This window comes from Caloenas nicobarica, chromosome 1 (assembly GCF_036013445.1).
Source record: "Caloenas nicobarica isolate bCalNic1 chromosome 1, bCalNic1.hap1, whole genome shotgun sequence".
Taxonomy (NCBI): Eukaryota; Metazoa; Chordata; class Aves; order Columbiformes; family Columbidae; genus Caloenas; species Caloenas nicobarica.
The window spans coordinates 93,742,719-93,768,935 of record NC_088245.1 but is presented as its reverse complement, the minus strand read 5'-3'; the positions used below and the strand labels follow the sequence as shown (position 1 = coordinate 93,768,935).

At 38.6% G+C, this 26,217-nt stretch overlaps 1 protein-coding gene across 1 annotated transcript in view; it reads left to right on the top strand.

Annotated features, from left to right (window-relative positions):
* TMPRSS7 (transmembrane serine protease 7) overlaps window positions 1-26,083 on the top strand; it is a 31,153-nt gene extending 5,070 nt beyond the window's left edge. The window contains exons 3-18 of the mRNA XM_065645925.1: window positions 355-485; window positions 2,930-2,997; window positions 4,007-4,200; window positions 5,074-5,112; window positions 8,490-8,718; window positions 10,138-10,268; window positions 11,523-11,635; window positions 13,262-13,368; window positions 17,169-17,305; window positions 18,442-18,549; window positions 19,185-19,295; window positions 20,420-20,536; window positions 22,063-22,240; window positions 22,420-22,688; window positions 24,249-24,385; window positions 25,913-26,083. Of these exons, the coding sequence (XP_065501997.1) occupies window positions 355-485; window positions 2,930-2,997; window positions 4,007-4,200; window positions 5,074-5,112; window positions 8,490-8,718; window positions 10,138-10,268; window positions 11,523-11,635; window positions 13,262-13,368; window positions 17,169-17,305; window positions 18,442-18,549; window positions 19,185-19,295; window positions 20,420-20,536; window positions 22,063-22,240; window positions 22,420-22,688; window positions 24,249-24,385; window positions 25,913-26,083 (2,240 nt within the window). The remainder of the gene's footprint in view (window positions 1-354; window positions 486-2,929; window positions 2,998-4,006; window positions 4,201-5,073; window positions 5,113-8,489; window positions 8,719-10,137; window positions 10,269-11,522; window positions 11,636-13,261; window positions 13,369-17,168; window positions 17,306-18,441; window positions 18,550-19,184; window positions 19,296-20,419; window positions 20,537-22,062; window positions 22,241-22,419; window positions 22,689-24,248; window positions 24,386-25,912) is intronic.
* Window positions 26,084-26,217: the final 134 nt, after the last annotated feature.

The following is a 26,217-nucleotide window of genomic DNA, read 5'->3' as shown; positions in this document are numbered from 1 at the left end:
AGGCAGTAAAACCTATGTTCTCCTCTTTAGAACCCTGATGTTAATACTGCCTAAGATTCGTTAGGAATGCTCCAGAATCTGGATGCTGATATTACCTTCATTATCCTGGTTCATTTGTATGGTGATATCCTATCTTGTGTGCAGGGAACAGGTGCTCGATTAACCATATTGTGGGACTCATCTATTCATAGAATGGTTTGCCTATGAACACATAGTGTTCTTTTGGCAGTGATTTCTATTGTAAAGCTGAAAAGATTAATTTGGTTTAGAATTTAATCAGAAAAAAATCTCATTGTTATTTAAAAAAAGAGTAAAAATAAAATGGAGACTAACTGTTGTCTTTGTTTCTTGCAGTTCAGGCAGAAAACAAAGATGCATTGTATTTTGTTGGACTGTTTCGTGTTGCCAACATAGAGTTTCTCCCAGAATACAGGCAAAAGGAGTCGAAAGAATTCCTCTCTGTAGCACAGAATGTGCAGCATGTGGTAAGATGAGTGGACTGCTTGGCTAGCAAAAAAATCAGAACTGCAAACAAGACATGCAACTTCCAGGTGCCATTGAGTCTGCTGTGGTGTTCTACTATTTTTTTTGTTTGTTTGTTTCTTTTTTTTTTTTTCCCACTCTCTGAAAGACTATGTACAAAGGGCTGTTATCTGGAGGTAGGAAGGAACTGACTGCTTTCAGTTTGTTAATCACAAACTGAGTTTTGAAAAGGTCTGTTTGACTTTCAGATTTACTAAAAAATTTACATATTTCCCCCCACAAATGGAGGTCTATGAATAGAACTCTACAAAACCCCTTCAAAACTTAATTGCCACATTTGTGACATTAAACCGATGAAGTCTTTTGCATTTAAATTGGTGTCTGCTGCCAGTCTTCTGCCTTAGAGCATCTATAATTACCCTAGAGCTCTCAAACATATTTACATTTACATTTCCTTCTGCTTCTAGGTATTCTAAAGACCATTATTCTTCTCAAACACCTTGCATCAGTCAAAGCAGAAATAGCACTGTGTTGTAGGCAGTTAAGGCTGCTCTACAGTGGGAAGAGAGGAGTGGGAATCTTGGTTAAAAGGGAATTTGACTTTAAAGATGTTTGGCGTTAGGAGGAAAAAGGCATTAGTGCCAGCTAATGCAGTACTGTCCACATAAGGATTCAAGCAATAGTATGAAAACTGCAAAACAAATAAACAAAAATAATGTCAGATGCAACAAGGAGATTTTTGAATAATTAAGTTTTTATCTTCGTATAATATGAACTCATGTTACTGTTTTCCAGCTGTCTTTCCTCCTGCTGCTCTAAAAGCTGGATCACAAAATACTTGGAAGCAGACAGTCTGATTTTCCTAGTCCTGCCTGTTAACAACTGAAGTGCTTTCAGACAGGATAACAGACAACTAGCGCAGGACATGTCCTTCCCCTGCTCTCCGTGGAGCAGCTCTAACCTGCTGTGAGCCCGGTGTCTTGCTTTTGTCCCAGAGCATCCTGCCACTGTCAGGCACAGTGGAGAGAGGTGACAGACAGCAGGTGTGAACTGCAAGTGTCGCCATCTCCTACCTGAACGTAGCTTGGAAGTTATTCTTTGTTTAAAATGCATTTTGCGTTGCTGAAACTGTGTTTGTTGGTGACATGACTATTGACTAAAATTGTTAGTAGGGATGTGGGGATTTGGGGATTTGCTTGTTTTTCCTTCTTGAAACCTTTTTGTTCATGGCTGTTGGCCCAGGAACCACCAGTGTGTTAGTGGAGAACCTCTCACAGTAGGCTCCTTTCGCCTTGGATACTAACATTAATATAGAAAATCCCTTGTAGCCTAACCTGGAGATTGAGCCCCACCCATTTTATTTAGGCCCTTAAAATAGTGGTTCAAACTTCCTGTGTCAAACACTGAAATTTAGGTACTAATATTAATATGCTTTTTACTGCCTCTGCTTCAAAATAATCTGTGTTATAGTCCGTTGGGCATTAATTTTAACTGTAAAGCAGCAGGATGAGGTCTGAACAGCTTGAGGTACATGCCACCTTGTGGCTTTAGGAGTGTGCTTCCTTGACCAAGATGAAGGAAGGTTATTGTCACACTGGTATTATCACACAGATTCAAAGAAATGGTGGAATCAGGAGCTTGCTTTCCCCAAAGACAGTCCCACAGTATGAAATGGGCCGAGTTTTTCCTTCTCCATATATTCTACGCTGTGTGTATTTTAGAAACAAACACATTAATACTAAGCTGTTATTGAAGAAAACAGGTCCAAACTGAATCAAAATGCAAGAAAGTCCACATAAACATTAGAAAAAAACTGTTTAAGTGTGAAGGTGTTCAACCACTGGAGCAGTTGTCCAGAGAGGCTGTGGAGTCTCCAATATTGGAGACAGTCAACTGGACACAGCCCTGAGCAACATGGTGTAGTTGACCCTGCTTTAAGCAGAGGGGTTGGACTAGATGCTCTCCAGAGGTCTCTTCCAGTCTCAATCTTTCTGTGATTCTCTGGAAAAGGCTCAGATGTATGCTGTTAACTGCACCTTAGGAGGAACACACAAAATGTTATGAGCACGTGCTCATTTCCTGAAGATTGGCCTAAGTTTCAGCATCAGGATAGAGAAGCCTTCTATGTTTGGGATTTGCTGGGCAAAGAATGCGCACCCCTTTCAAAACTCATTTATTTGGAAAAAGCATTGCTGTATATGTCAGCCAGCCGTGGGCAGAAGGTTTGATATTTCCTGGGAATATTTGACTTGTTATGGGTGCACTGAAGAGCTGGTCTGCTCATGTCTGCTGCTCTGCCTAGCTTGGCTGGTGTATGTCTGGGAATGTGTGCATATTGCATATTCTTGGTGATAAAGAGGATGTTCCTAGGAAAGCCTTAGGCATATAACGGCTCTAGGTATGGCTGATTTTCAGAAGTGCTAAATCTTAATACTCTCTCTTTCAGATGAACTTGGTCTACACAACCTCCTCTTTCTCCAAATTCTATAAGCAGTCCACCGTTTCAGAAGTCAGGTAAAACTGTGGTTAATGTAAATGCATTTCTGTTGTGTAGTTTACAATGCAATGAGCCCACAAAAGAAGCCTATTTTTGGTGGTTACAGTTTAATCTCTGTGCTATGTGCTTGTACTGATAGCAAAATACACTTACAAGCTACACCAATTAATGTCACAGAAGTAGGAGCAAACTAAAGTCATATAAGCAACTCCTTGTCTCCCAGGAGTATAATCTAAGCTCAACAGAAATAATGTCCCTAAAGAGGTTGGGTGATACTTTGGCTGATGGGTCACACAGAAGTTTAACCACTTAAACATGCTGTTAGAGAACAACTCTGTGTTGTTAACTAAGCTGCATATATTTTATAAGTACTGTTATTGGTATAAAACTATCTTCTACTGACAGAACAAAGGGGAAAATATACTGCAATAAAGCACACTTTCTCTAATATTATGTGTGCAATTAATGCTAGAAGATTAGTTATTTCAGTCCTTGTAAACCAAATATAATATCAATTGAGGAACAGGAGCTTCTGGTGTACATTTGATTTAAAGGTCTTTTTCCCCACAAGGAGGTAAAGATTGAGGTGATCATATACAGACTTTAACGTGTTGCCTAAATACTCTAGGAATCATTTCTTACATACTGCAGTGCACAGTACACGGTAAGATGTAGAATGATGCAGAGTTCTGCATTTCTGGAACTAATATTTTTACTATTTCTGGTTTGATCTTTAGGAGATAATCCAGATCTAATTCAAGCAGATATTATGATTCCCATAGATCTCAAAAGTCAGAAGACCTCAGGAAATCAGCCTAGTGGATATCCCCAAATAGGTGTAAAGAGCGTGTTTTGGGATTTCTTTTTTTTAAAGAGGAAAAAAATACATTCCATGTGTAAAAGTAACAAGGCAAGACGGAAATCAGCCATACACTGCTAAATTTATACTTCATAACCTTGTGTTAGAAGTGCAGTCTTCAGAAATCTTTCAATACAATGATAATCTGTAGGACCTTTTTATTTCAGTAACAACAACAATGGAGGCCTTCTTATTCATTTCTGGATCGTATTTGTGGTACCACAGGCAAAAGGCCAAGCTCTGTGTGAAGATTGTGTGGCTGCCATTTTAAAGGATTCCATTCAGACAAGTATCATCAACCGGACCTCTGTGGGAAGTCTCCAAGGTCTTGCAGTTGACATGGACTCCATTGTACTAAGTGGTTAGTATTAGCATATACCCATATCCTTGAGGAATCACTTTGTTAAGCAAACATTTTTATCTTGGAGTAGCAAATTCCAGAAATAAACCAAAATCTTTGGTTTCTAATGCTAAAATTATTATAGGAAAAAAAAGGGGGGAAAGGAAAATCAAAACCAGATTTGAGGTGAAATCAAGTTACAAAGTGTCCTTGTGAATATCCAATACAAAACTTCCTGTATCCAGAGTGCTTATGTTCATATTCAGAAGCTGAGTCTGACACCTCGTAGGCAGCTTAGATTTGGGTTAGTCTGTGACTTTAAAAGTATAAAAAAGATGAAGGGTTATGGTTTCCGCATTGATCAAACTTCCATTGAAAAGGAGATTCTTGTCATCCCTTTATTAAAGATTAAAAAATGGATTATAAAGCTGCCCATTCGTTAAACAACTCCTCTGCCATTCCCGCTTGAGGAAGAAGTTGGCAATGTGGAATTCAAGTATCTGTTTAATGTAATCAGGTACAAAATGTTGTATGATTTTCAGCTCTATGAACAAAGGACAAAACAAACTTCAGTTGAAAGCTAAGAAGGACTTTGTGGCCAAGGGTGAGAAAATGACCTCCTGACTACTTCTGTCTCAGTCCTTCAGCTGAATTTGACTGCTTAATTGACATGCAATCTCTTCTTGCCTCAGTTGCTGAGATATCTGGGGACATGATACCTCTGAAGCTGTTTGTGGGATTTGCGGAAATGAAGGGGGCTTGGGCAGCCTTCCTTATGGAGAGAACTGTTTTGTCCTGTATGTTTAGTGTTAGGATTACAGTGTGATTGAGTTAAACCCTGAATTTTGGATTTCAGGCAAATGAGAAGACTTATACAACTCTTTTTCTATGCAGCAGGTCTTCGGTCAGATTATTGGTCAACAACGGGAACAGGTAATTCACCATTTTGGTAGCTTCCTGGCAGAAGAAAGGAGGAGAACAGAACTTTGAGTTCACATCTTAGACTCAAAGACACTTTTCAATGTTAATTTAAGACAGTTCAATTCAGCCTTGGTATTTATGTCCTGACTTGCTGTAAAAGTGACCGAGCATCTTGCATGCAACAAATACAGAAACTATCTGCCTTTGATTTGACTGGTAAATTTTTAAGATGTACCTGGTGGCATGCTAGGAAGTAAACTCAGTCAATTATTTGCTGTTCACTGTGTTGAAGAGAAGATTAACCTTTTCTAAACTGGGAAGTACTAAATTTAAGTCTATTGGCTTTTATGCTGAATGATAGCAATGCTTTTGTCCATCCTTTTTTCTTGTTCCCTCCCTTTTCTCCAAAGTTAATGATGAGTTCTTCTTTTGAATTAATTTCCTGACAAGAATTAGTTTAAGCAGTTCAGTTTTGCTGGTATTATGGGAGACACTACTTATATACCTGCTTGGTTTCATGTTGTAAACCTCCCAGTAGGGTTCTTTGGCCATGTGCAGAAACTTTACAAGCAGTTTAAAAGTACAGCACATCTACGTGCATGAGTATGTGGAGTAGGTACCTAGAAAAAATGTGCTACTAGGCTAAGCAATAGTATACTAATCACCTTTGCAGACACCTGATAAGTCTCTGTTAGGCCAGCAGTTGTCAATCAGCCAGAGATATGTTGGCCACCCTTGCTCCTTGACATAAGCTTACTCTTCATCTCATAAAGTTGCACTGTTTCAGTTTTTAAGGGATTTATACCTTTCCATGTCTGTATTTTTCTTTTCTGAGACCTTAACTTGTTATACCTTTATGTGTGATTTCCACTTGTTAACTTACAAGGTTTTAGCTTGCATACTTTCTTAGAATTAAACAACTAAGTTTGTCAGTGCAGCCAAGTCAAGATCTCCTAGTTCTGTGGTCCACAGGCAGACTTTGGGTAACAGACCCTGGGCCATCGTTTGCAATGCTTAGACTGATATCAGTCCATAATTTCTCAAAATTCAAGACAAGTTTGCTACAGCATTCCTTTGCTCAAAACCTTTCTTGGTTTAAACTGCAAAGCATAGCAATATTGGCCTTTGTCACATCTTCTTACATGCATTTTAGTTATATAAAATAATTTTGTGTATTTGTACTTACTTGCATAGCAATTTAATCTCCACGTTAAGTGTTCCAGTGCAGAGGAACTAGTAGAGTCAGATTTTGTGTTTTAATTTATTCCAGAGTGCAGTCTCTAAAAGAGAAGAAAATCAGGAGTGGAATGTAACACAAATGTTGATGCTAAGGATTTGTTAGGACTCATATGGTATCTTTCACACAAGGAGAGAGGAATGACCTGCTGTTTTCTAGACATCTAGACTACACTACAGTGTAGTCAACCACAGGTGGCAAGTCATATCTATGAGAAGCATAATACTGATATACAATGAAGTTGCAGGGGAACAACAACATGGATTGCCACAGAAGTTGAGAAAGTCTTATACTGGTACAGTTTTATTTGTTGGGGTCCCTTGGGTGTGTCTGCTTAGGACTACAGAACACAGTGCAGATAAGAAAATACTCATGCAGCAGCATACAAGGAAGGCGCATCGCTTGGTTGCATTTTGAGAGCAATTGAGTCACTTTGGCATGAAGATTCACGTAGTTACTAGTTCAGGAACAGCACTGAAGTGCAAACTTATTGAAGAATGTATTGGAGAAGAGACTTGTAGAGATTCAGCCAATGTGAGTGATTTGGCTTGCCATAGTATCTGGCTATGCAGGATTTGTTTGGGTAAAGACTCTATCCAGCCGTGGTTTCAAGCTGGTATGCTTGCGCTACCTCTAGTTCCAGAGCTAGCTCTGAATTTTCTGCACTGAGCTCCATACCAGCAGTGAGCACGTCACATTATTAACTATGTAGCAGAAATGATAGTCACATAATTCTAAGGATTATGATCAAAGCTGACTTCGTTAAGGGTAAGTAAATAAGCACAAATAACTATTGTAAAAAGAATGTTATTGGGAAGAGATAAGAACAAGAAGGAAGAAGCAAGAACAATGGCTCAACCAAAGCTTTAAATAGTTATAACTGTAATTCAGTTGAACGGTATGTGACCCTTACAGATTGCTCACAAACATTCATAGCATTAGTTTCAAGATTGTAAATCAGAAGTCGGACAAAGCCTGCCGCTTCCTGTCTTGATTAACTAGTGGTTAAAAGGCCAACATTTAATTTGAGTCAACAATTGACAGTGAACTTTCACAGTGCTCTAACTGGTGTTCCATGATAGTAACTATTTCAGAGACTTGTCTTTTTAACAGGCAGCAATTAATGCAAATATTTACCGTGGATCTTATTCTCCCTAATTTGCATTTTTCCTCCTTCTCACCTCTCAAAGAGCTCTGTTAAGGGTTTTAGATATGACCAAACAAAAAACTCCCAAGGCTTTTTGCTGACTGTGAGCTGCAATATTGAATCGAAATAAAGACCTCAATATATATTCGACTGGAAAGTCACAATTGTTTCAGTTTAATTGGAAAATTGAATGCAAGTAGGGTAATTTTCTGGTTATTCTTATCTAAATTATGACACAATCTTTTTTTGCCTCTTTTATTTATAAGTGTTGTGTAGGCTGTGTTGTTTCTATTTCACAGTACTTCCATTTCTAATAGGGACTTCTGATGCTCCAAAATTTTCAAGACTCGACAGGACAAAGTCCTAGTCTGAATTAGTTTTGACCCTGCTTTGAGCAGGACATTGAATGAGAAAAGTCCTAGCATCCCTTCCAAACTGAAGGAATTGATGAATCTGAATTTAGTGGTAACACTTATAGCTCATTTCACAATAAAATATCAAGACCCCTGATATTTGAACAACAATCTAAAAATCTCAACGTAATATAGACATGTTGGTGGATTTTTATTTTGCTTTGATTTTATTATAAATAACTTAATATTTGTAGGGGCAAGCAGTTGATTTATGCCTTGAAAATAGATAAACGTTTCCCAGCAAACTATTATTTGATTGAAGTAATCTATCAGGGGGCTACACAGAGCTTTGTTAACTGCAAATACCTGTTGTACAAAATGGTGGCGATTTAGTGAATATACACTGCAAAGGCTTATTTACAGCACTGTTTGCCATGCTCTGTAGTTTTATGAATAGACTTTTCCTTTGACCACAGACTTGTAACTAATATTAAAACAGCGACTGGCACAGATTACTATGTTTTCAGATTTAGATATGCTTTCATGTGTTGTTTTCATTTAAAATAATTTTAAGGAATTTTTTTTTTAATGCCATGTGGATTTAACAGTTTTGAAGTCAGTGTCCAGTGCTGAAAATGTGGCATTTCTACAGGAACAAATTGTATGTATGATCTATATGCCGATCACCTACATGAGCACTTTCCTCTGGATATCCACACTACCTCAGGGGGAATGATCTGCTATTTTAAACTGATTGCATCTGTGGGCCATCTTATTCGTCTTTCAATAGTATCCCTCCAGATTGAAGCAGATAACTGCATCACTGACTCACTAACCATTTATGACTCTCTGATGCCAATCAAAGATAAGATACTGTACCGGTGAGTATAAATTTTCATTGAGAATTCATTGACTTTTTTTTTTTCTGAAGACTTGTCATCTGCGCTTGGTGGTTTTCATTTCATTAAAAATACTCTGATCTTCATGCATTACACACATAACACCTGGCAATTTTTTTTTTTCTTACAAAAGCGGAAAAGCTGATCTTACTAATAAAAGAAACAGTAAATTATTCTTAAAATTCTTCTTTATTCTTCAACTGGAGTGCATCTTCACCTAGCTACAGAACTATGAGGAGTTCACACATTACTGGGTGGAATTTTCTGTTTCCTATCCAGAAACAGACACTAACTAAAAGAAAAACTTCAAAATTTCCTCCCCTAAGCAAGCTCTTCTTCCATATGAAAGTCAGTGCTCTTCATACGAAGACTAAAGTTCTAAAATGAAGTCTATTTTGGATAATTACTGCCACTCACCAGTTCAGTGCTTTTTTTTGGCTGCTCATTTTGAGTAGTTTAGAGGGTTACAAAAACCTAGAGTTGAAGCTGTGATGAGTTGAGGGATGTGGCCTTATTTTTTTTTTTTTTTTAATTATTAACTTCACTTTGATGATACAGTATGCTTGTTTGGGGACTTCTTGTTTGAAATTCATGGTAACTAATTCTACAGGGCTCTGTCAGACCAAAAGGTAAAGACAGCACCTCCATCAAGTAGATGAAGAGCTCAGTGTCTTGACCTCTGAAATCCTCTTCTCTGGCCTGTCAGCGTGTGTATAAGTCTCGAAAAAGAGCATGGGAAAGAGCATTGGCTTTTCAGTCCTCTTTGAGATCTGTCGTCTGCTAATCTGAATAACTAACTGACTTGTCTATAAAACAGCAGGTGGTGTTGACTTATTTCTTAGTATCTGTAGAGAGCTGAGGATGTCTGCTAGGTAATGCATATGGAAAGTATAATTTTTACTTTTTTTTTTTTTTTATGAGATGTTGATGGGCTTAGATTCTTCATTTCTGACCTGAAAAATAACTTGCTTGTTTTTTCCACTCCCCAACTACAAGCTAAATCTGTTGGTCTAAGAAAATAAATTTTCTGTTTCTACAAGCCTTTCTTTACTATTGGCTTCATTCCTTTTTACTTGGAGCGAAGGCTAAAAGTCAGTATTATCTCATAGAGCTAACCACTCCATCTTCGTTTTCGTGTATGCAATTTTTTTATTTTTTGTTGAGAAACGACTTTCCGATACGGGGTTTCTAACTGGCCTGTAACAGGTACTTTTGTGTTTAAGAGCATGGAGTTTTTAGAATGCTTTGAAATAGGTAAGCTCTGCACCAGTGGAAAATTCATGCACAAAATGAGAGCAATGTGTTTGGTGTGGGTTTGGTGTGTTTTTTGTTGTTGTTGGTTTTGGTTTTTTTTTTCCCAACCAATGGTTTATGTATATACTCTCCTTTCTACCCCCTCAGAGCTTGTGAACCAGCCGATTCATTGGTGTCACTTGTGTCCACAAATAATCTCATGCTGGTAATGTTTAAGGCAGCACAAATAAAGGAACAGAAGGAATTCCATGGCTATTTTGAGGTCATTACACAAGAAAGTAGGTTTCTTCTGTGTTTGGAAATGAGTTTATTATTTTCTTTCTGTCTAAGATCCTGAAGCAGTTGTCATGTTCCTGCCTATGGATAAATGACTCCTGTATCCCCGTTTCTTTTTTTCTACATGGCTGTCTCTCTACTTCATCTCCTCTGCATCTTACTGAGTGTCTGTCTTCCACTTGGGCAATTTAATCTGTACCGATTAGCAGCTTTTAAGTGAAACAAGAAAGTAGAAGGCTGAAACCAGCACTGACTGAATCCAGTTGGTCAGGACTGCAATGTACCAGTAGATGGAGTTGTTATTCCAGGTGTAGCACTGCTCTGGCCCTTTCCTAGTTTGGGATGCAGTGGTGACGGTAAAGGTGGAAGAGAGTTCAGCACTCAAAACTACTTTCAGGAAATAAAACTTCAGTAGCTCTATCTGCATTTTCTATTGGTGTCTGCCTCCTCATTAACACAAAGGAGTCAGTTACGTTTGTGTATCAAGTCCATAATCTGCTTTTTAAGTGCTTTAAGCTTCAAGAAGTGGTTAGGTCATAATCACAAATAGTACAAGGAACATCATGCCAGCAGCAGAAGGAGAAAAATCTAACATAATCCAATGAAAGGAAATTCAAGCTGCTCAGAAAGATGCTGCATACTTTCTGTGTTTAGAGTAATTAAGCATAAAAATACCATCATAAAAGCATGTGATGAATTCTCCATCATTAGTAATTTTAAATTCAGGGCTGTTATTTTTGTTTGCTTTGGTTTAAATTCAGGTCTGTGTTTTCTTTGGTTTTTGTGTGCGTTTTCTCTTTAACGACTTCTCTATATCCATGGAGTAGTCATAAAAGAAAGTTTTGGCTTCAGGGAGGTCGATTAGATTAGCACATTGTCCATTTCTCTTCTGACTGGCTTCATTTTACGACTATAGATCCTCATGTGCTACTGCAGCGTGGGTGTATTCATGTGCAGCACTTCTCTGAGACTTATTTGTAGCACTGCCTTGAGTGAAATAACTGGTATAAAACTTCACAATGTTTTCTCCTGGTCCTGCAGAGCCCAGCAAGCATTCCTAGACTTTTACATCCCTCATCTGTCTGCATCATTGGAGAGGGTATCTTTTCACAACTTGAACCCAGATCAATATAATTCCTAAGATGCCCTGTTTTTCAGTGGAAGACTTCTGATAAATTTGGATGCTTAGCCCACTGAATAGCTTTGCTGGAAATATATTAAAGTTTACCAACTTTTACCTCGTTTTTTTTTCCTAGAGTGTGGAAAAGCAATAGTGACAAAAGAGAAAATTGGCTATGAAGGGAGAATTACAAGTCCCTATTACCCAAGCTATTATCCTCCAAAATGTCTTTGTGCATGGAACTTCCAGGTAACATAAATGTCTTTCTCTCTTAGGCACTGTTGCATGTTTTGGGCACACAGAGCCTGCAAGCAGAGCAGAAACAATTGTGTAGGGAGTAACCTGCATCCTTATGGATGTGGCACTTCATAGAAATGACATGGCTGAATAGCTGGATGTGCTCAGGCGTTTTGTTTTGTTTTCCCCTGTGCACTTACTTTTAACAAAGAGAACACTGTTTCTAAGTTGTCCTATTACAAAGGTGAAGAGCTAAGTTTTGATGTTTAGCCTGCAGAATTATTTCACAGCAGAGGATGTAAGACTTTACTTAATTCCCCTTTTCCCACTCCCGAAAATTTGGGAAAAACGTATGTACAAAAGACTCCTTCAACATAATTATTACTGCTGCTTCTCTGATATTTATTTTCAGTCAATTTTGTTATGCTTAATAAATTGATTTTTTTTTGCCTTCTAAGATGGTCTGTACCGTCAGCACAATCTAACAGACTCTCTTTTCGTGGTAGCCTTTTTCTGCATTTTTTCAGGTACTTTCCTAAAAGCAAATGACTGAAAGTTTACATCAGTTTATAACAGTTTTGTCATGCCTCGTCTGATGACATTAGTATTTCCCTATTGATACTCCTAAAATATGATATTTGACTTATGGTTTGCCCTTCAGTGTTTTCCTCTCTAAAGAATATGGCAATGGACACAATGCAGTCCACTGTTTACCCATCTTGCTGCTGGTGCTACATGTGCGTGGTTAAGCTAGTGGTTGCCCACATTGAATCACACCAGTCTGAATGGAGACCAGCTAGCCATAACCTCTTCCTCTTCTAGAAAGCCAAGGAGACTACTTTTTTGCTAAACTTCAAGTCTCCGATTCACCCTGGACTACTGAGCAAAAAGTTTCTGTACGCTTCACATGGGCAACCCCCAAGACTTATTTCTCAAGACAGTTTAATTTCCCGGTAGTTCAATGCTGAAAATTCCCTCATTTCCCAAATTGTTTTCTTTTAGAGAAGGGGAAAAAAATCACAATTTCTGGATTCTTGTCGCAAACTAGCCTTTTTTTTTAAAGGAACATTCTCTTGTCTTGCAAAAAGTTTCTGTTCCTTTTAATAAAGGAAATTCTAATTAACTGTGAACCCTCATGATACTGCCATGCTTAAATATCTTTTGTAAAATGCTAAGGAATGCTTAGCTGAGCAGATACCCACAGAAGACTACAATATTGTAGTAGAAATAACTCCTAGTATTACAAAGATGATGCAGATATTCAGTGCCATGTCCTAGCTAGCAATCCACTGGGGCTGTGTGGATTCACCCAAGTGAATTTGGATGTGTTTGAGAGGTTTGATCTTGATACAAAAGCTGCTTTCTATGGCCAGTGGCTTTTTAAAGATGAAAGGACTGTTGGCTAGAAAGGGAGAAAGCCTGCAGCTGCGGTGGGGCTTTGCCAGCCTTTGCTTTTACCCCAGGCTGAATAGCTGGCAGGTGTCTCAAGTGCCGGCTGTTGAGCTGGCAAAGTCAGCACAGCTCCCAGAGTGTGGCATCGCCAAGCACCAAAATTGCAGAAGTTTAAGTCTAAAGACTTTTGTGGACTATGTCCACAAAAGGAAAAAGAAGACTGCTTGCACTGTTTTTCTTGCACAGACTCCACAGAAGGGCCTCGGTATAGCTCTGAAGTTTCATAACTATACCATCAGTGAGAAGAATATTAAAGGCTGTGAGAGAGGATGGTGGAAAATTAATGAACACATGTAAGTACTTTTGCACGGGTTATTAAAGTAACATTACCAAAATAAATCTTCCCATCACTACTGCAGTTTACTCAGAGAATTTCCACAAAGGCAGAGGTACTTCACTGGTGTCTCTTACTATTTTTTCACTTTGGCTGATGATGTAACTGAATCTTTGTAAAATATACATTTGGTTTTTTTTCTTTTGAAAAGTACCAGAAAGATGAAAACAAGATTCTTTGGTACTTTTTTGAGAGAAAGGAATGGAAAGAGTGGTGTGAAGGCAGACGTTCTGTGAACTCTAAAATAATTCGGGGTTTTCTGGGATCATTGAACAAGGTCTGTTAAAACCCTTTTAAGTGTAACTTAATTCTATGATTGCTCATGAGGACACAGAATCTAATTAACTTCTCAGTGAAAGCTACTACAATGAGATTATTGCTAATAGAAGAGTAACTGCTTCCGCATTCCAGTCACTGACTCTTAAAAGAGAAACCTCACAGATTGGCTGCCAAGGTGCCACTGTATTTCTTAAATGTTTCTTATTAAAATATTGCTGCTATTTTTTAATTGAAATCCTGCTACTTTCCCGTCTACATTGTCCTTCCATTTTTTTCTTCTTTTTTTTTAAGTCATCTTTCAATCACTGGATGAGAAGGCAAGGTTAGATTTAGGATATTGGAATTTTTAAAAAGTTTGTTAAAAAAGTTGTTCAAATGGAAACCTTAGTAACATTAGACTCGAAACTGAATTTTGGAACTCACTACTGAAACTGAGCAAAGTCACTCAGGACTTTAGAAGTGTAACTGAAAGAATTACAGAGGGGAGAAAAAACTTCATTCTTTAATATCATGTTGTGCTTCTATAGAGAAAATTCAGTTTGTCTGAAGCTCCTAAAATTGTGGTTTGATGGGAACGGGTTGCTGGACTAAAAACTTCTGTCAAAACAGACATTTGGTGTGTTTATGGGTTTTCTTGGTGATCTTTTTATGACACAATTGGAATAATACGAGATATTAGGGATGGCTGAGTTATTAATCAAATAAAAGAAAAATCTGAAGGAAAAAAAGATTATGTGTTCATATCGTAACACATCATAAGGATTCTCTATGTGAAAGAGCAGCCTTTAAATAAGCCTTTAAATAAGAAATGTACTTTGGGTTACTTTTGAAGTACCACACAAGAACACATGCTCCTGATTTCTATTGCAAGTTGCTGATGATATAAGTAGACCAAGACAAGCTTTCCTTTGAAAGTGTGTTTTCCACTGAAAAGAAAACTTTAGAACCTCTCTGATTTTCTGTTCTATGTCTACTTTTCATTGAAAAAAAAAAAATTTCAACACATAACATTGATATTTGATTTCTTTTTTTTCCCCAGAATTTTAATGGTTAATGAAATGGGTGGAACTCCACCTTTTCAGCTTCCAATTGTACCTTGTAGTATGCATATTCTGCTATCTTAGGTAAAAAGGGTTAAGAAGCTTCAGGAGACTGATCTTGGTAAATAGATTGCTGCCTTGAAGGTGGTGCAGTTAAGGTTCCTTCAAACCTCTAGGGCCAAGTTTTTCTAACCAGAGACACTGAATGCAACCATGCAGTTCTTCCTTGTCTTTCTTCGAGTGGGCATGCAAATGTTCCTCTGCCTAATCAGAGGAGTTACATCTGCTGAACTGCTTTTGCTGAAATTCTCATAGCCAGAAATACCAGCGAGTCCCTGTGAGGAGACCGTTAGAGGTTTACTTGAACAAAGAGGTTGCCAGTATTTTATTTTTATTAAAGCTGGTGGTGCAACATCACATTGTTTCTGCTACAGGACGCATGTATCTACTCATTCCCTGAAAACACATACTGCTCCCCGTTTCAACAGATAGGGTAGGATCCCCTTAATTAGTTTCTCTCTGTACAATGGCAGAGAGTTACAGATGGTGCCTTGCAACCTCCATTTGCCCTGAACCTGGAGAAATAGCTAGTAAAACACCTCTAGAAGGATCTGTAGCTCTGTCTCACAAATCTCACAAGCATATGGTATTTCTCACTGTGTACAGGAGACAGCTTCCTTGATGTAGCTGTTTTCAGCTCTTCCACAGATGGGCAGGAGCTTCCTCTGCTTCTGGCAAGATGAGGTTTTCTCTTTTTATGTGGCTGACAAGTGGTCAATGCAGCCTGCTTTTTTTATTATTTATTTCTATTTTATTTTTTTAAAATAGTGCTAAGGTTTGTTGGAGGGAAGTTGTCTACATCATTGACAGAAAGTGAAATGTAGAAAATGTGTGTGGGCTAATTGAAGGGAATCAGATGGTTAGGTGGCATTTTGCTATGCACTTTTTCAGGCGGTTTTATGTTGGGAACATTGATGACAGAGACACTAAAATGAGTGAGAAGATGACTTCCTGTAGCAGGAAGTTTTCATTCTCAGCCCTAATAGATTTTTTTTTTTTTTTTAGCAATGAACTTTATTAGAGTAGAAAGCTGTAAAATTAATTTTTTTTTTTTTTGCATCTGTTTTTCAGTATACATAAGAGTCTATTTTTTAAAATCGTTTTCTTAATTTTTTTTCTACATTGCTGGAACAGAATATCCTAGATCTGTTAAAGGCATGTTTCATTTTCATAGGGTGAAATAAACCACATATGGAAACATATGAATGAGCATGGCGGTTCCTATGGCATGTTTAAGTGGGGTGCACGGGACACCAGGCAACACCTATACACATAGAACTGCTGTCAAACAAGTGTGTGTGCCAAGTGTGCTAAAAATCAATACAACTGCTTCCACTCTTAAATCTGTTTAGACCGATAAGTACTTTTCTTGACAGGAGTCTTAAAGCCAGATGTTTTTCACATAAAAGCTGCATTTTTAGGGAGTTTCAGTGGAACAAAAGAGAAGCTCCTTATTTCTACTTCCAGAATAACCTGTACTGTCAGTCTTCACTGGTTTACTACATTTAAAATTGTCCCAGATTTTTAAAGCTCAATTCAACAGACTTTCCCTGTTAAAGAGTTGAGTTTTGGTTGGTGAATTTTTTTTTCTTCCCCAGCTAGAGTAGCATATAAATGTCAGGTGCAACGTATTTGGCATCTTTGATGGAAGGGGCAATAGAAATCCATTACCAATGAATGGATTAAATGTTTGTTGGCATCAGGGAGTATTTAGGTTTCTCTGAGTTAAGTGGCACCTGGGCAGAAGTCCAAGGAAGCTCTTTGCCAAAATGGCAGCTTAAAGTCAATGCGCAAAGAAGGGATTTTTTTTTTCATCTAGAGTAGTTATTTGAAGACATGACCTTCAAAGGTAAAATTACAGAATTCTAATGGTGGATGAAGGCAGAGTGCCTACTTAGAAATAATTTCATTTTCCCTAAATCTATTCCCCTCTCTCTCCAAAGATGTTGGACCAATTTTATCCCAATGCCTTAGTGCATTCCTTAGGGGCAATTCTCAAAATCAGAGCAGCTAAATTTACTCTTCACTGTGCTGACATTTCACCTCCCACCCAATTTACTTTAGTGTTCCCAAAAATCCAAGTCTTTTGAGAACAGATATCAGAAGTGGTGACAAAAGTACCCATGTTTCTCTTGATAAATCTCTTCATTACATCTCTGCTCCTCTAGAACTTCTGGCAAAACGTTCTGCTTGGATGTGTGTGGTCATGAAGGATTATGACCAGCATTTTGGGTAATTTGGGTATTGTTTCAGATTTTATTTATGAATTAAAGTTTGGCAGGTAACTGTATTGCTGATGTTCAGTGATGTTGACGTTTAAATTGTACGTAAGGCAATTTTGATATGAAGGCTGCTCTAGAACTCCATTGAACACTTTTAGGTACTGCGGTTACTATGTTGATCACCAAACAGTCTTCCACATTGCAAGTTCTGCTGGCAACATCGAGCTTCAGTGCAGTTCGAAGGTCTCGGAGAAGCCACTTCTGGTGGAGTATGGCAGCTATAACATCAGCCAGCGTAAGATGGATTTTATCTTTTTTCAACCCATCTTTGCATTTCAGACCTGCAAAGCAGCATTTTTCAGGTCCAGCAGGACTTAGTTGGGTTTACACAGGAAATTAATTGATGGGTTTTTGTTCACGTCCTTTTCTAATCTTACTAAGTCCAGGTGACTAGCAAAGAGCCTTTTCTGGCTCCTCAAGGCTGTGCAGCTAAGGTTTGTGGACATGCGCAGCATGCTCTGGTTTCCTGTACACTCACAGTCCGCTTTCTTCTGCACTATCCTTAAAGCTTAGTGCATGGCTATGGCCATGGTGCAGTCACTTGAAGTCTGCTGTTCCTGCTCGTTTTCACCCCCAAGGTTTTGTTTGCAGTGTTTCTGTTACTACAAAGACTTCCAGATAACAAACAGACACTACTAAATAACCAAATGCTTATTCCAGTGTTTTCATGAGTTTAAATAATTTGTGTAGATGTAGAAACCAGAGCTGAAAAATCATCTCAAAATGTCTCTAAAACCGTCTAGGGACTGTGAGGTTTTTTCAAGCCCTGATACAGGCAGCTGTTTCCAGATATCTTTTTTTCCTGGGTTAATCTTACATATTCATGCTGTTAAAATAGTAGAGAAGCAATGGATTCTAGTCATAGCTAGTTATCACATTAGAGAAATTTTATGCGTTGCATATATGTGTATGTATGTATGAGTATGTAATGCATATGAGTATGTAAAAATATGGTCATTTCAAGATATTATTTTAAAAGGCAAATATTATGTAATCCACAAGTCACATCAATACAGATTACTAACTGAAGTTGCAGAGTGCTGCAGATCTCGGTTATTGAAAGTGAGACTGTTCTTTAAAAGAGATGGCATTCTAAGCTGTTGTGTGTTGCACCATAAAACACTGGCTGATTTTGTCCAGTGCTAGTGTAGACCCTGCAGTACATATTGCAGTAACAGCTGTGTTTGTAACACAGTTTTCAACATCTGAACTCAATGAGTACTAGCAGTGCGTACAGATTATTCAATTTAGATCAACTTCATAATTCCTTGTAACAGTAAAGTGACTGTAAATTGAAATGAGCTGGCAATATTTGAGAAAAGGCAATATTTAAGGATTTTAATTTTTTTTTTTTTTTTTTTTTACCTCCAGCATGTCCACCTGAACATTTCAAATGTTCTACTGGCTTATGTATCCAGCAGATGCAGCGCTGTGATGGGATAAACCATTGCTTTGATGGAAGCGATGAACTCTTCTGTGGTTTGTATTCACTCACTAGAGATCTTGACTGGAAAACCAGATGAATGTGCTCTTTAGTCTTAGAAGGCAGCTGAAACAAGGTGAATTTTTTTTAGGGGGAAAAAAAGAAAAGGTTTTCAGCTTCCTTTGTATCTCCATGTACAGACTATCAGTCAGTCTCCTAAGTGCTTAATTAATAGTTAAAGAGCAAGCCATGAAACTAAGAATGAAGATGGTATAGCACTGGAAAGCGCAAGGAATAAACTTAGATGTGCAAAAATAGCTGTAATAGGCTGTATTTTTGTTTTTCCTCATGTGATAAATGCTAGTAATTTTAAAATTCTGTTCTATTTTGAGGTTATTTTTTTTATTTTCATGGAGGAATGACAAATTGTGCATAGAGTAGATGAGAGTGATAATATATGCCCATGCTGAAAGAGGGTTAGAACTTGGGCTGCTCCACTTGGGGCAATGTGCGAAGTGGGATACGGCACTTAACTCCTCTGCGCTTTATTTTCTCCATGCATAATGTGATACTCACACTTATCCCTGTACTGTGCAGTAAAGCTATGAAAGTGGTACGGGGCCATAGTCAGAAGGGTAGTGTTGGCATTACAAGCACGCTTCTGGAGCTGATTTGATTTATGTTTTTAAAGTTGTCCCTGAGTGGAACTGTAACTCCAGCTTCGCAATACAGGACAACCTGCTTGCCTGCGATGGAGTAAGCGACTGTGAGAATGGAAAAGATGAGCAGAACTGCACCCACAGTAAGGCTATTCTCTTGATTGTTTTTTTCTCTCTTCTGTCATCTATCCAATCCTGACTTGGATACTGGATGCCGTATTTGAAGAGTTAAGAGGCACTACCCAACCTAACTCGGGCTATATAATTCTGTTCAGTTTTCTCATATGCTTATAAAGAAGCCACTGTTAATTTTAAGCTGTTTCTTTTTAATGAGCTCACGAACATCTGTTTCAGCAAAATCCTGGCAGAAGAATTAAGCACTCTGGGTGCAGGATGAGGATCTAGGGATTTAAAGCTTGACTCCTAGATTTTATCTCTTTAAAGCTTAATCTGTTCAAATTGTTTCCTGGATCTGTTTTACCATCTGTAAAATAACTATTGAAATGATAGTTGTTCTGGAGCAGTTTTCAGGGTTGTAAGGTTAAGCTGTTTAAAATGCTATGGAAGCTATAAATTTAGCATTAGGCACATAAAAGTTTTGAGTCAGCCATTTCTTTAACTTTTTAGAATAAATAGAGACAATGACATACGAAAGGGAGCACAACTGGGAAGTGATGCAAGAACTTTTTTAAAGAAAAGTAATATTTTTTGACCTGCTTGACTAGAAAGTCTGTGTAAATGGTTACAAGGTACTTCTGTGTGTTGACAAGACACACTGTGTTTGAGAGGCCTCGATTATTGCGAGCCACCAGGAAACAGGAAAATGCCAAGGTCGGGGCTGCAGTTTAAAATGAATGCAATTAGCAAGGCTGCTTTCACTGCTATCTTTCAATTAATGTTTAATACTGAAATATAAAGGAGGTCTTCTTTCCAGAATACTGGATGTTTTCTCTTTCTAGCCTAACACTTGCTACAAGTTTTCACTAAGTTTTTGCTACTATATCTGTGTTCATCAGGGCTATGGGAAAGGGTGGGACGAAATCTTTATTCAGACTTCATCAACTTGGTGAAAGCCTCAGTATAGATGCAGTTCTACCTGAATAGTTTATTCTACTTAGAGATTGGTTTAAGGCATCCCAGCCAAAGAGCTCTTTACTGTGTTCCCTCCTACCTATTACTACATGTATGAATCTTTTATCTGTGCAGACATGTGTTCGGGTGTTAAGCTGAGCCAATAGACTTTTTTTTTTCCTCACGACCATTTCAGGTATTCCTTGCACCAACCACACATTCAAGTGTAGGAATAACATTTGCATTAGGAAACAAAACGCAAAATGTGATGGGACTGTGGACTGTACTGATGGAAGTGATGAAAGCAGCTGCAGTAAGTCCCTCTCAAATGTTCATCTTTTTACACAATAAAGCCCTTTATTTCTTCCTGTTTTGGAGTGGATACAACTCATGCAGCAGGTATTGAGTTTTTATTTTGTGATAGTCATAGTGGAGTAATGAACAGCTATCAGTTTATTTCAGGTCTGGTTGCAGAATTTCCTAAGTTCTTGCAGGAGGGCGAGCTTACTGTTATGGAGAATCTTAGCTGTAATGATTATTTTGACTATGTTAAGGAGCAGGGTTAATTGCAGAGTGAACTTGGCTAGCTGGCAAGGCAGCATTTTTGCTGCCTGCAGCAGAGTCAGCTACTTCTACTGGAGACAGACTGTATTTGGACTTCAAGAATGACATGGCTGCTAAGAGAGAAAAACCACACACCTTTCACTTCTCTGTCTCTTCTGCATGGTGAAGACCCCAATATTGCATAGTATCAAGCTAGATTCTAGTCTCAAATCTTCCTGAAGTAACCTCTGTACAAAGTTTTCATTTTGATTTCCTGGGAAGTGAACAGGTGATTGTTACTGCAGTAGCAATAAAAGTGGGGTTAGATTGGTTGCTCAAACTGAATATCCTTGAGTATCTTGTCTGGCCTTCAGCAGTTTCTGACATGCTACCTGTATGTCAAATCTGCCAGCACCTGCCTTGGATCCAGTCAGACATCTTAAAATACTAGGGATATTCCTCCCTCTGTTTGTAGACAGTAATAATGCTTTTGAGTCTTTGGCTGAGTGCTGGACAGTGCCTAGAAGTATTAACACCTGTGTGTGGGAGTGTGGGACTGAAACTCCTGAGCAGAGGCTTTATGTGCATGCATTAGGGATGGGCATGAGTCGCTACAAAGGGGTCTTTTTCCATTGCTCTTCAAGTTACAGTGTGCAGCTTTTTGTGCTGAGACATGACTTCTTCGCCTGTGAGTTAGGAATATATAACATTTTCAGACTTTCAGTTGTTTCCATGCAAACTAATGATTGGACCATCTGGTTTCTGAAGTAATAAATGACCAAACTCTGTATATATGGCTGATACTATAAACCTTTTTCTGGTTTTGTTCCCACTGTTTTGGCAAGAAATAAGTGTCCTGATGACACTGAACTTCCTTCCTTCCTTGCTTCCTTCCTTGCTTCCTTCCTCTCCTTTCAGTTCAGGGCTGACTCTAGAGTTAAGTTAGGTTATGTTTGGACTCAATGATCCTGAGGGTCTCTTCCAGCTGAAATGATTCTATAATTAAAAAGAGATCCTTTGACATTTCTGACACAATAAATATTTAGAGGCCAATTTCTGCAGCAGAACTAGAACTAAAACTTATTGAATTTCCCAGGCCAGTGCCTTTTTTTTACGGAGTCACCTCTTCTTTCAGGAATAGAGTAGGCAAATAGAGAAAGTTTCTGTTTGTAGTAGGGCAAAGACATAGATTTAAGCATTTCACAGTGCAAGATTCTTTCATGTCCTGTGTGGGAAACACTCTCATTAAGGGAAAGCACTGAGGATGGAGCTTCTAACCTGAAATATCCTTTGCAGGTTGTGGCAGCAGCAAGAGCAGCAACCCCATCTCTCGTATTGTGGGTGGCACGAACACTGAGGAAGGTGAATGGCCCTGGCAGGTCAGCCTCCATTTTGTGGGAGCTGCTTACTGTGGGGCATCAGTGATATCAAAAGAATGGCTTGTGTCTGCAGCTCACTGCTTTCAAGGGAGCAAGTAAGCAGTCTTCCTCCTAACTTTGTCCAAGACATCACTAGCATCCCCATACACCTTTAGCTTGCAGAGTTTGAACCACGCTGAGGTGGTATGTGCTTTCATATTTCACCTGCCCTGCAACTGGGGGGTGTTTTGGGGCACTTTTTATAGAGATAGCTTGTTCGTTTGCTTCCAACCAGGCTGGCTGACCCCAGATCATGGCGCGCTCACCTGGGGATGCAAACGCAAGGCCGTGCAAAGTTTGTATCTGCGGTGAGACGGATCATTGTCCACGAATACTACAACAGCAGAAACTACGACTACGACATTGCACTGCTGCAGCTGAGCAAGCCATGGCCGGACACGATGAGCCATGCCATCCAGCCGATCTGCATTCCTCCCTTTTCACACAAAGTCCGCAGCGGTGACAAGTGCTGGATAACAGGTTGGGGCCAAAAGCAAGAAATGGGTGAGTTTCATAGCTTCAATTGAGCTAATTTTGTTCCCAGGTAAACAGCAGCCTTCACAGCTCTGGGTGTGTGTGCAGAACACCTGCTATTGTTGCATGGCTGAGTTTTGCAGAAAATCATAATGTTTTGAGTTTACTGTCCTACAGAAAGAGGTTCCTGCATGCACACACTGTCACACGCTCAGGAAAATCGGCTGCTGGTCTTGTGGGCCTGGAAGTCCCATGTGCTTATGTCGTTAGCTAAGACTTGCAGGGAGCTACACTTACTCTGCAATAACACGGTATTATTTTTCACCTTTGTGACTCTTGGAGGTGCGTTAGCCTGCCTAAATGGACCCTTTGCTGCTTGCTGCAGGAGGATGAAACTGCGACAACTCCCTCCTCCTGCCTTCAGCCTCTGTAGGCTGAACGGCCCTGTGGCAGTGACCCCAGATGTGAGGTGCCAGCTCAGTCCTCAGAGGGTGGCTTGACAAAATGGCCACCCCATTGACAAAATGGCCACCCCATTGACAAAATGGCCGCCCCTGTAATGGCAGGCTGCTTCACGGCAGGGGTAGGCCTGGCCCTTCCACCATCTTGTCCTTTTCTGTGGTGCAAATGCTGGTACCTTTGGCCCCTCTCATGGCCTTTCCTTACCAGAAAAGGATGGTGGTACAGATGTGTGGCGTGGTGCAGTGTCTCTCTTTGGCCTACTCGTTAGTCACTCACGCAATTTAAAAGTTGATTTTTTGAAAGATAAATGTGATGCCTCAAAAAGAAAGAAGAGATTTCTTTTCCCTGTTCCCCTCTTCTGCCTTCATTGGTTTATATAATTTGATTCCCAAATCAGCCTTTTCAGTATTTTTTAAGTACACTTTATTTCATATCAGCTTAATGAAATTCTGAAGCAAAGTTTCATGACGTAAACCAGCACTTGCATATTTGAATATGTTGGTGAAGTTTCCTTGGCTATATCCAGATTTTAAGAGGATCACCTGATGATATTATTAGATCTGTTTTATTGAAAGAAGGGGGAAATTCAGTTTAATTCTATTTTTTTTCAGAAGTATGTATTTTACAGAAAAGAGGTATTTTAGGAAAATGTTTAGACAGGGAGGGACAAATCTGAAATATTTCCAAGTTCTTTATGCTGCCAGAAGAGCATTTTGCATTCTGTAACTCTGACTCATACTTTAAATTTTGGATCCACCCCCTTCAGAGACACAACCCTAATTACAAATATATCTTGTGGTGATCCAAATACCTTTATAAAATCCTGTTTCCTTTTAAAAATAAAAAAAGAACAAAATAAGAAGTCTTGACATCTTTTGCAAAAGGCATTAGAACCCACCCTAGTGATTATGTCATTGTACCTCGTGCTACCAAAGGTCCAAGGTCACATTATATAAATGCCTGATACTTAAGAGGTTTTCTGTACTGTCGCAGTTATTTTGGAATCTGGAACAACTTGGAGGTCAAAGTAAGTGTGGATGTTTTCTGAAGATTTCTTGGTTTGCCTTTTAATAGATGAGTAAAATGCTATGGTCCGTTGAATCATCCTTCTTTCAATTTGTTTTCCAGATGATGAAGGTTCAGCAATTCTTCAGAAAGCAGAGGTAGAAATTGTTGACCAAACGTTATGTCATTCCACATATGGGATCATCACAGCTAGGATGTTTTGTGCTGGGCTAATGTCTGGGAAAAGAGATGCATGCAAAGTATGTATCTTAAAACACTTTGAATAGAGTTTATCTTGTCTTTTATTGTTCATCTTCAAGATGTTCAGGCTTTTACTGGTCTACATAAAAATGAGAGAAACCACAATGACTCTCAAGGCAAGCAATGTCTGAGGGCTTTCTGAGGGAGTATAATGCACCAGCTGCCTTTTAGAGATTAGTGAGACCAGTGACATTAAGCTTAATTTTCACTAACTGGAGATTTTTTTTTCTCCAGTTATCTGTCTGGCCACTCAGATATAGCCAAGGAAAGGCATAATTTACAGGTCTTTTAGTGCATTTCTGTAAGGGCAAATGATGTATGACTGTGTCTAGCAGTTGTTAGACTTGATTAAAATGAGGGATTTCTGTTTCGTGGAAAGTGCTGGTGTTCCACTTTTGTCCCAGGAATCAAAGAAAAGTGTTGAAAAATTGATTCTCTAAGTGTGAAATCTTAGTTGTCAAGGATTGAAAAAATATCTTCTAAGTTAAATCTTTAACAATTTTGTGGGGCAATTCAAGATAATCCTACTTTGAACAGCAGGTCACTTTGGATCATCTCCTGATGTCCCTGCCAACCTGCATATCCTAAGATCCTGTAAAGTTAAAGCAAATATTTTGCTAGCTCTAACAAAATATATGTCTAGAAGGAAGGCACTTCTCTTGCAAAACATTTAAATTTAACCAATTCACCTTTTGCTTTTGGAAATCCTTTATTGTATTGTATCCAATGCTTTGGTAAAGTTTAATTTGCCACTAGATGTCTGTTTCTGAGAGGTTGTATCTACGGATCTACAGCAGTCTTACAAGAAAGTAGAAGCTTGGGCCAAGGGTTTTTCCTGAAATGGTGCCTTTTTTTTTTTTTTTTTTGGTCTGAATGTCTGCCAATATATTTCTACAAGAATACCATGTAAAGGAAGAGTACTAATTACATTGTCCTGTATTATGGAATTATGCCATGCTGTATAAAGCTTTGAAGTCTATAACACACTTCATTTTAACTGCCCTAATTAAAAAGACATTGTATGCCCCTAAAAATTAAATACTAGCTTGTATCTACTAGAGGACAAGACTTAGTTTTAATCTGAAAGTTATCATTATTAAATACTGTAATTGGATTTTAGTGTTACATTTTTTAAAAAAGCTTACTATTTTTTGGAGTCCTTAGATGTGTAACCTATAAATGAAAATACATATTAAGTAGCAGATTTTGGAGTTAGCTGTAAGTTTGAGGCTAGGCAGTTAATTGTGAATTTTGAATCAAGTCCATGAATGGTAATATCACTAGTATTGCCTCTAAAGAGTGAGAGCTAGCCCTCTCTCTTGTGAAAGAGCAAATTTTGGTAGAACTGTGCAATCCCATCTTCTTCAAGAAAAAAACAGCTGTTGACTGTCTGATGGTTTGAACTGCGTGAATGGGAAGATACAGTCACTGTTGGAATTACTCAGGCAAAATATATTATGTGGAATTTTGTCCCAGCTTTAATAATCTGTAATGTAAACACAGACAACTCACTATGTTCTTTTTAGGGTGATTCTGGTGGACCATTGTCGTGTCAAAACAACGGAGATGGAAAATGGTTTTTGACTGGAATTGTTAGCTGGGGCTATGGATGCGGAAGACCAAATTTCCCTGGTGTCTACACAAAAGTGTCAAATTTTGCACCATGGATCCACAAATTTGTGCCTTCAGTTTTGTAACTTGAAAACTGTGTTGCTGGAATAAAACATGTCCTGCATATCTTCATTAAAAATCATATTGGGTAAAACCGTTCGGTGGTGGAATTTCTTTGCGTGTCTCCCTGCTGACTCAATATTTGATTCTGGAGAACACA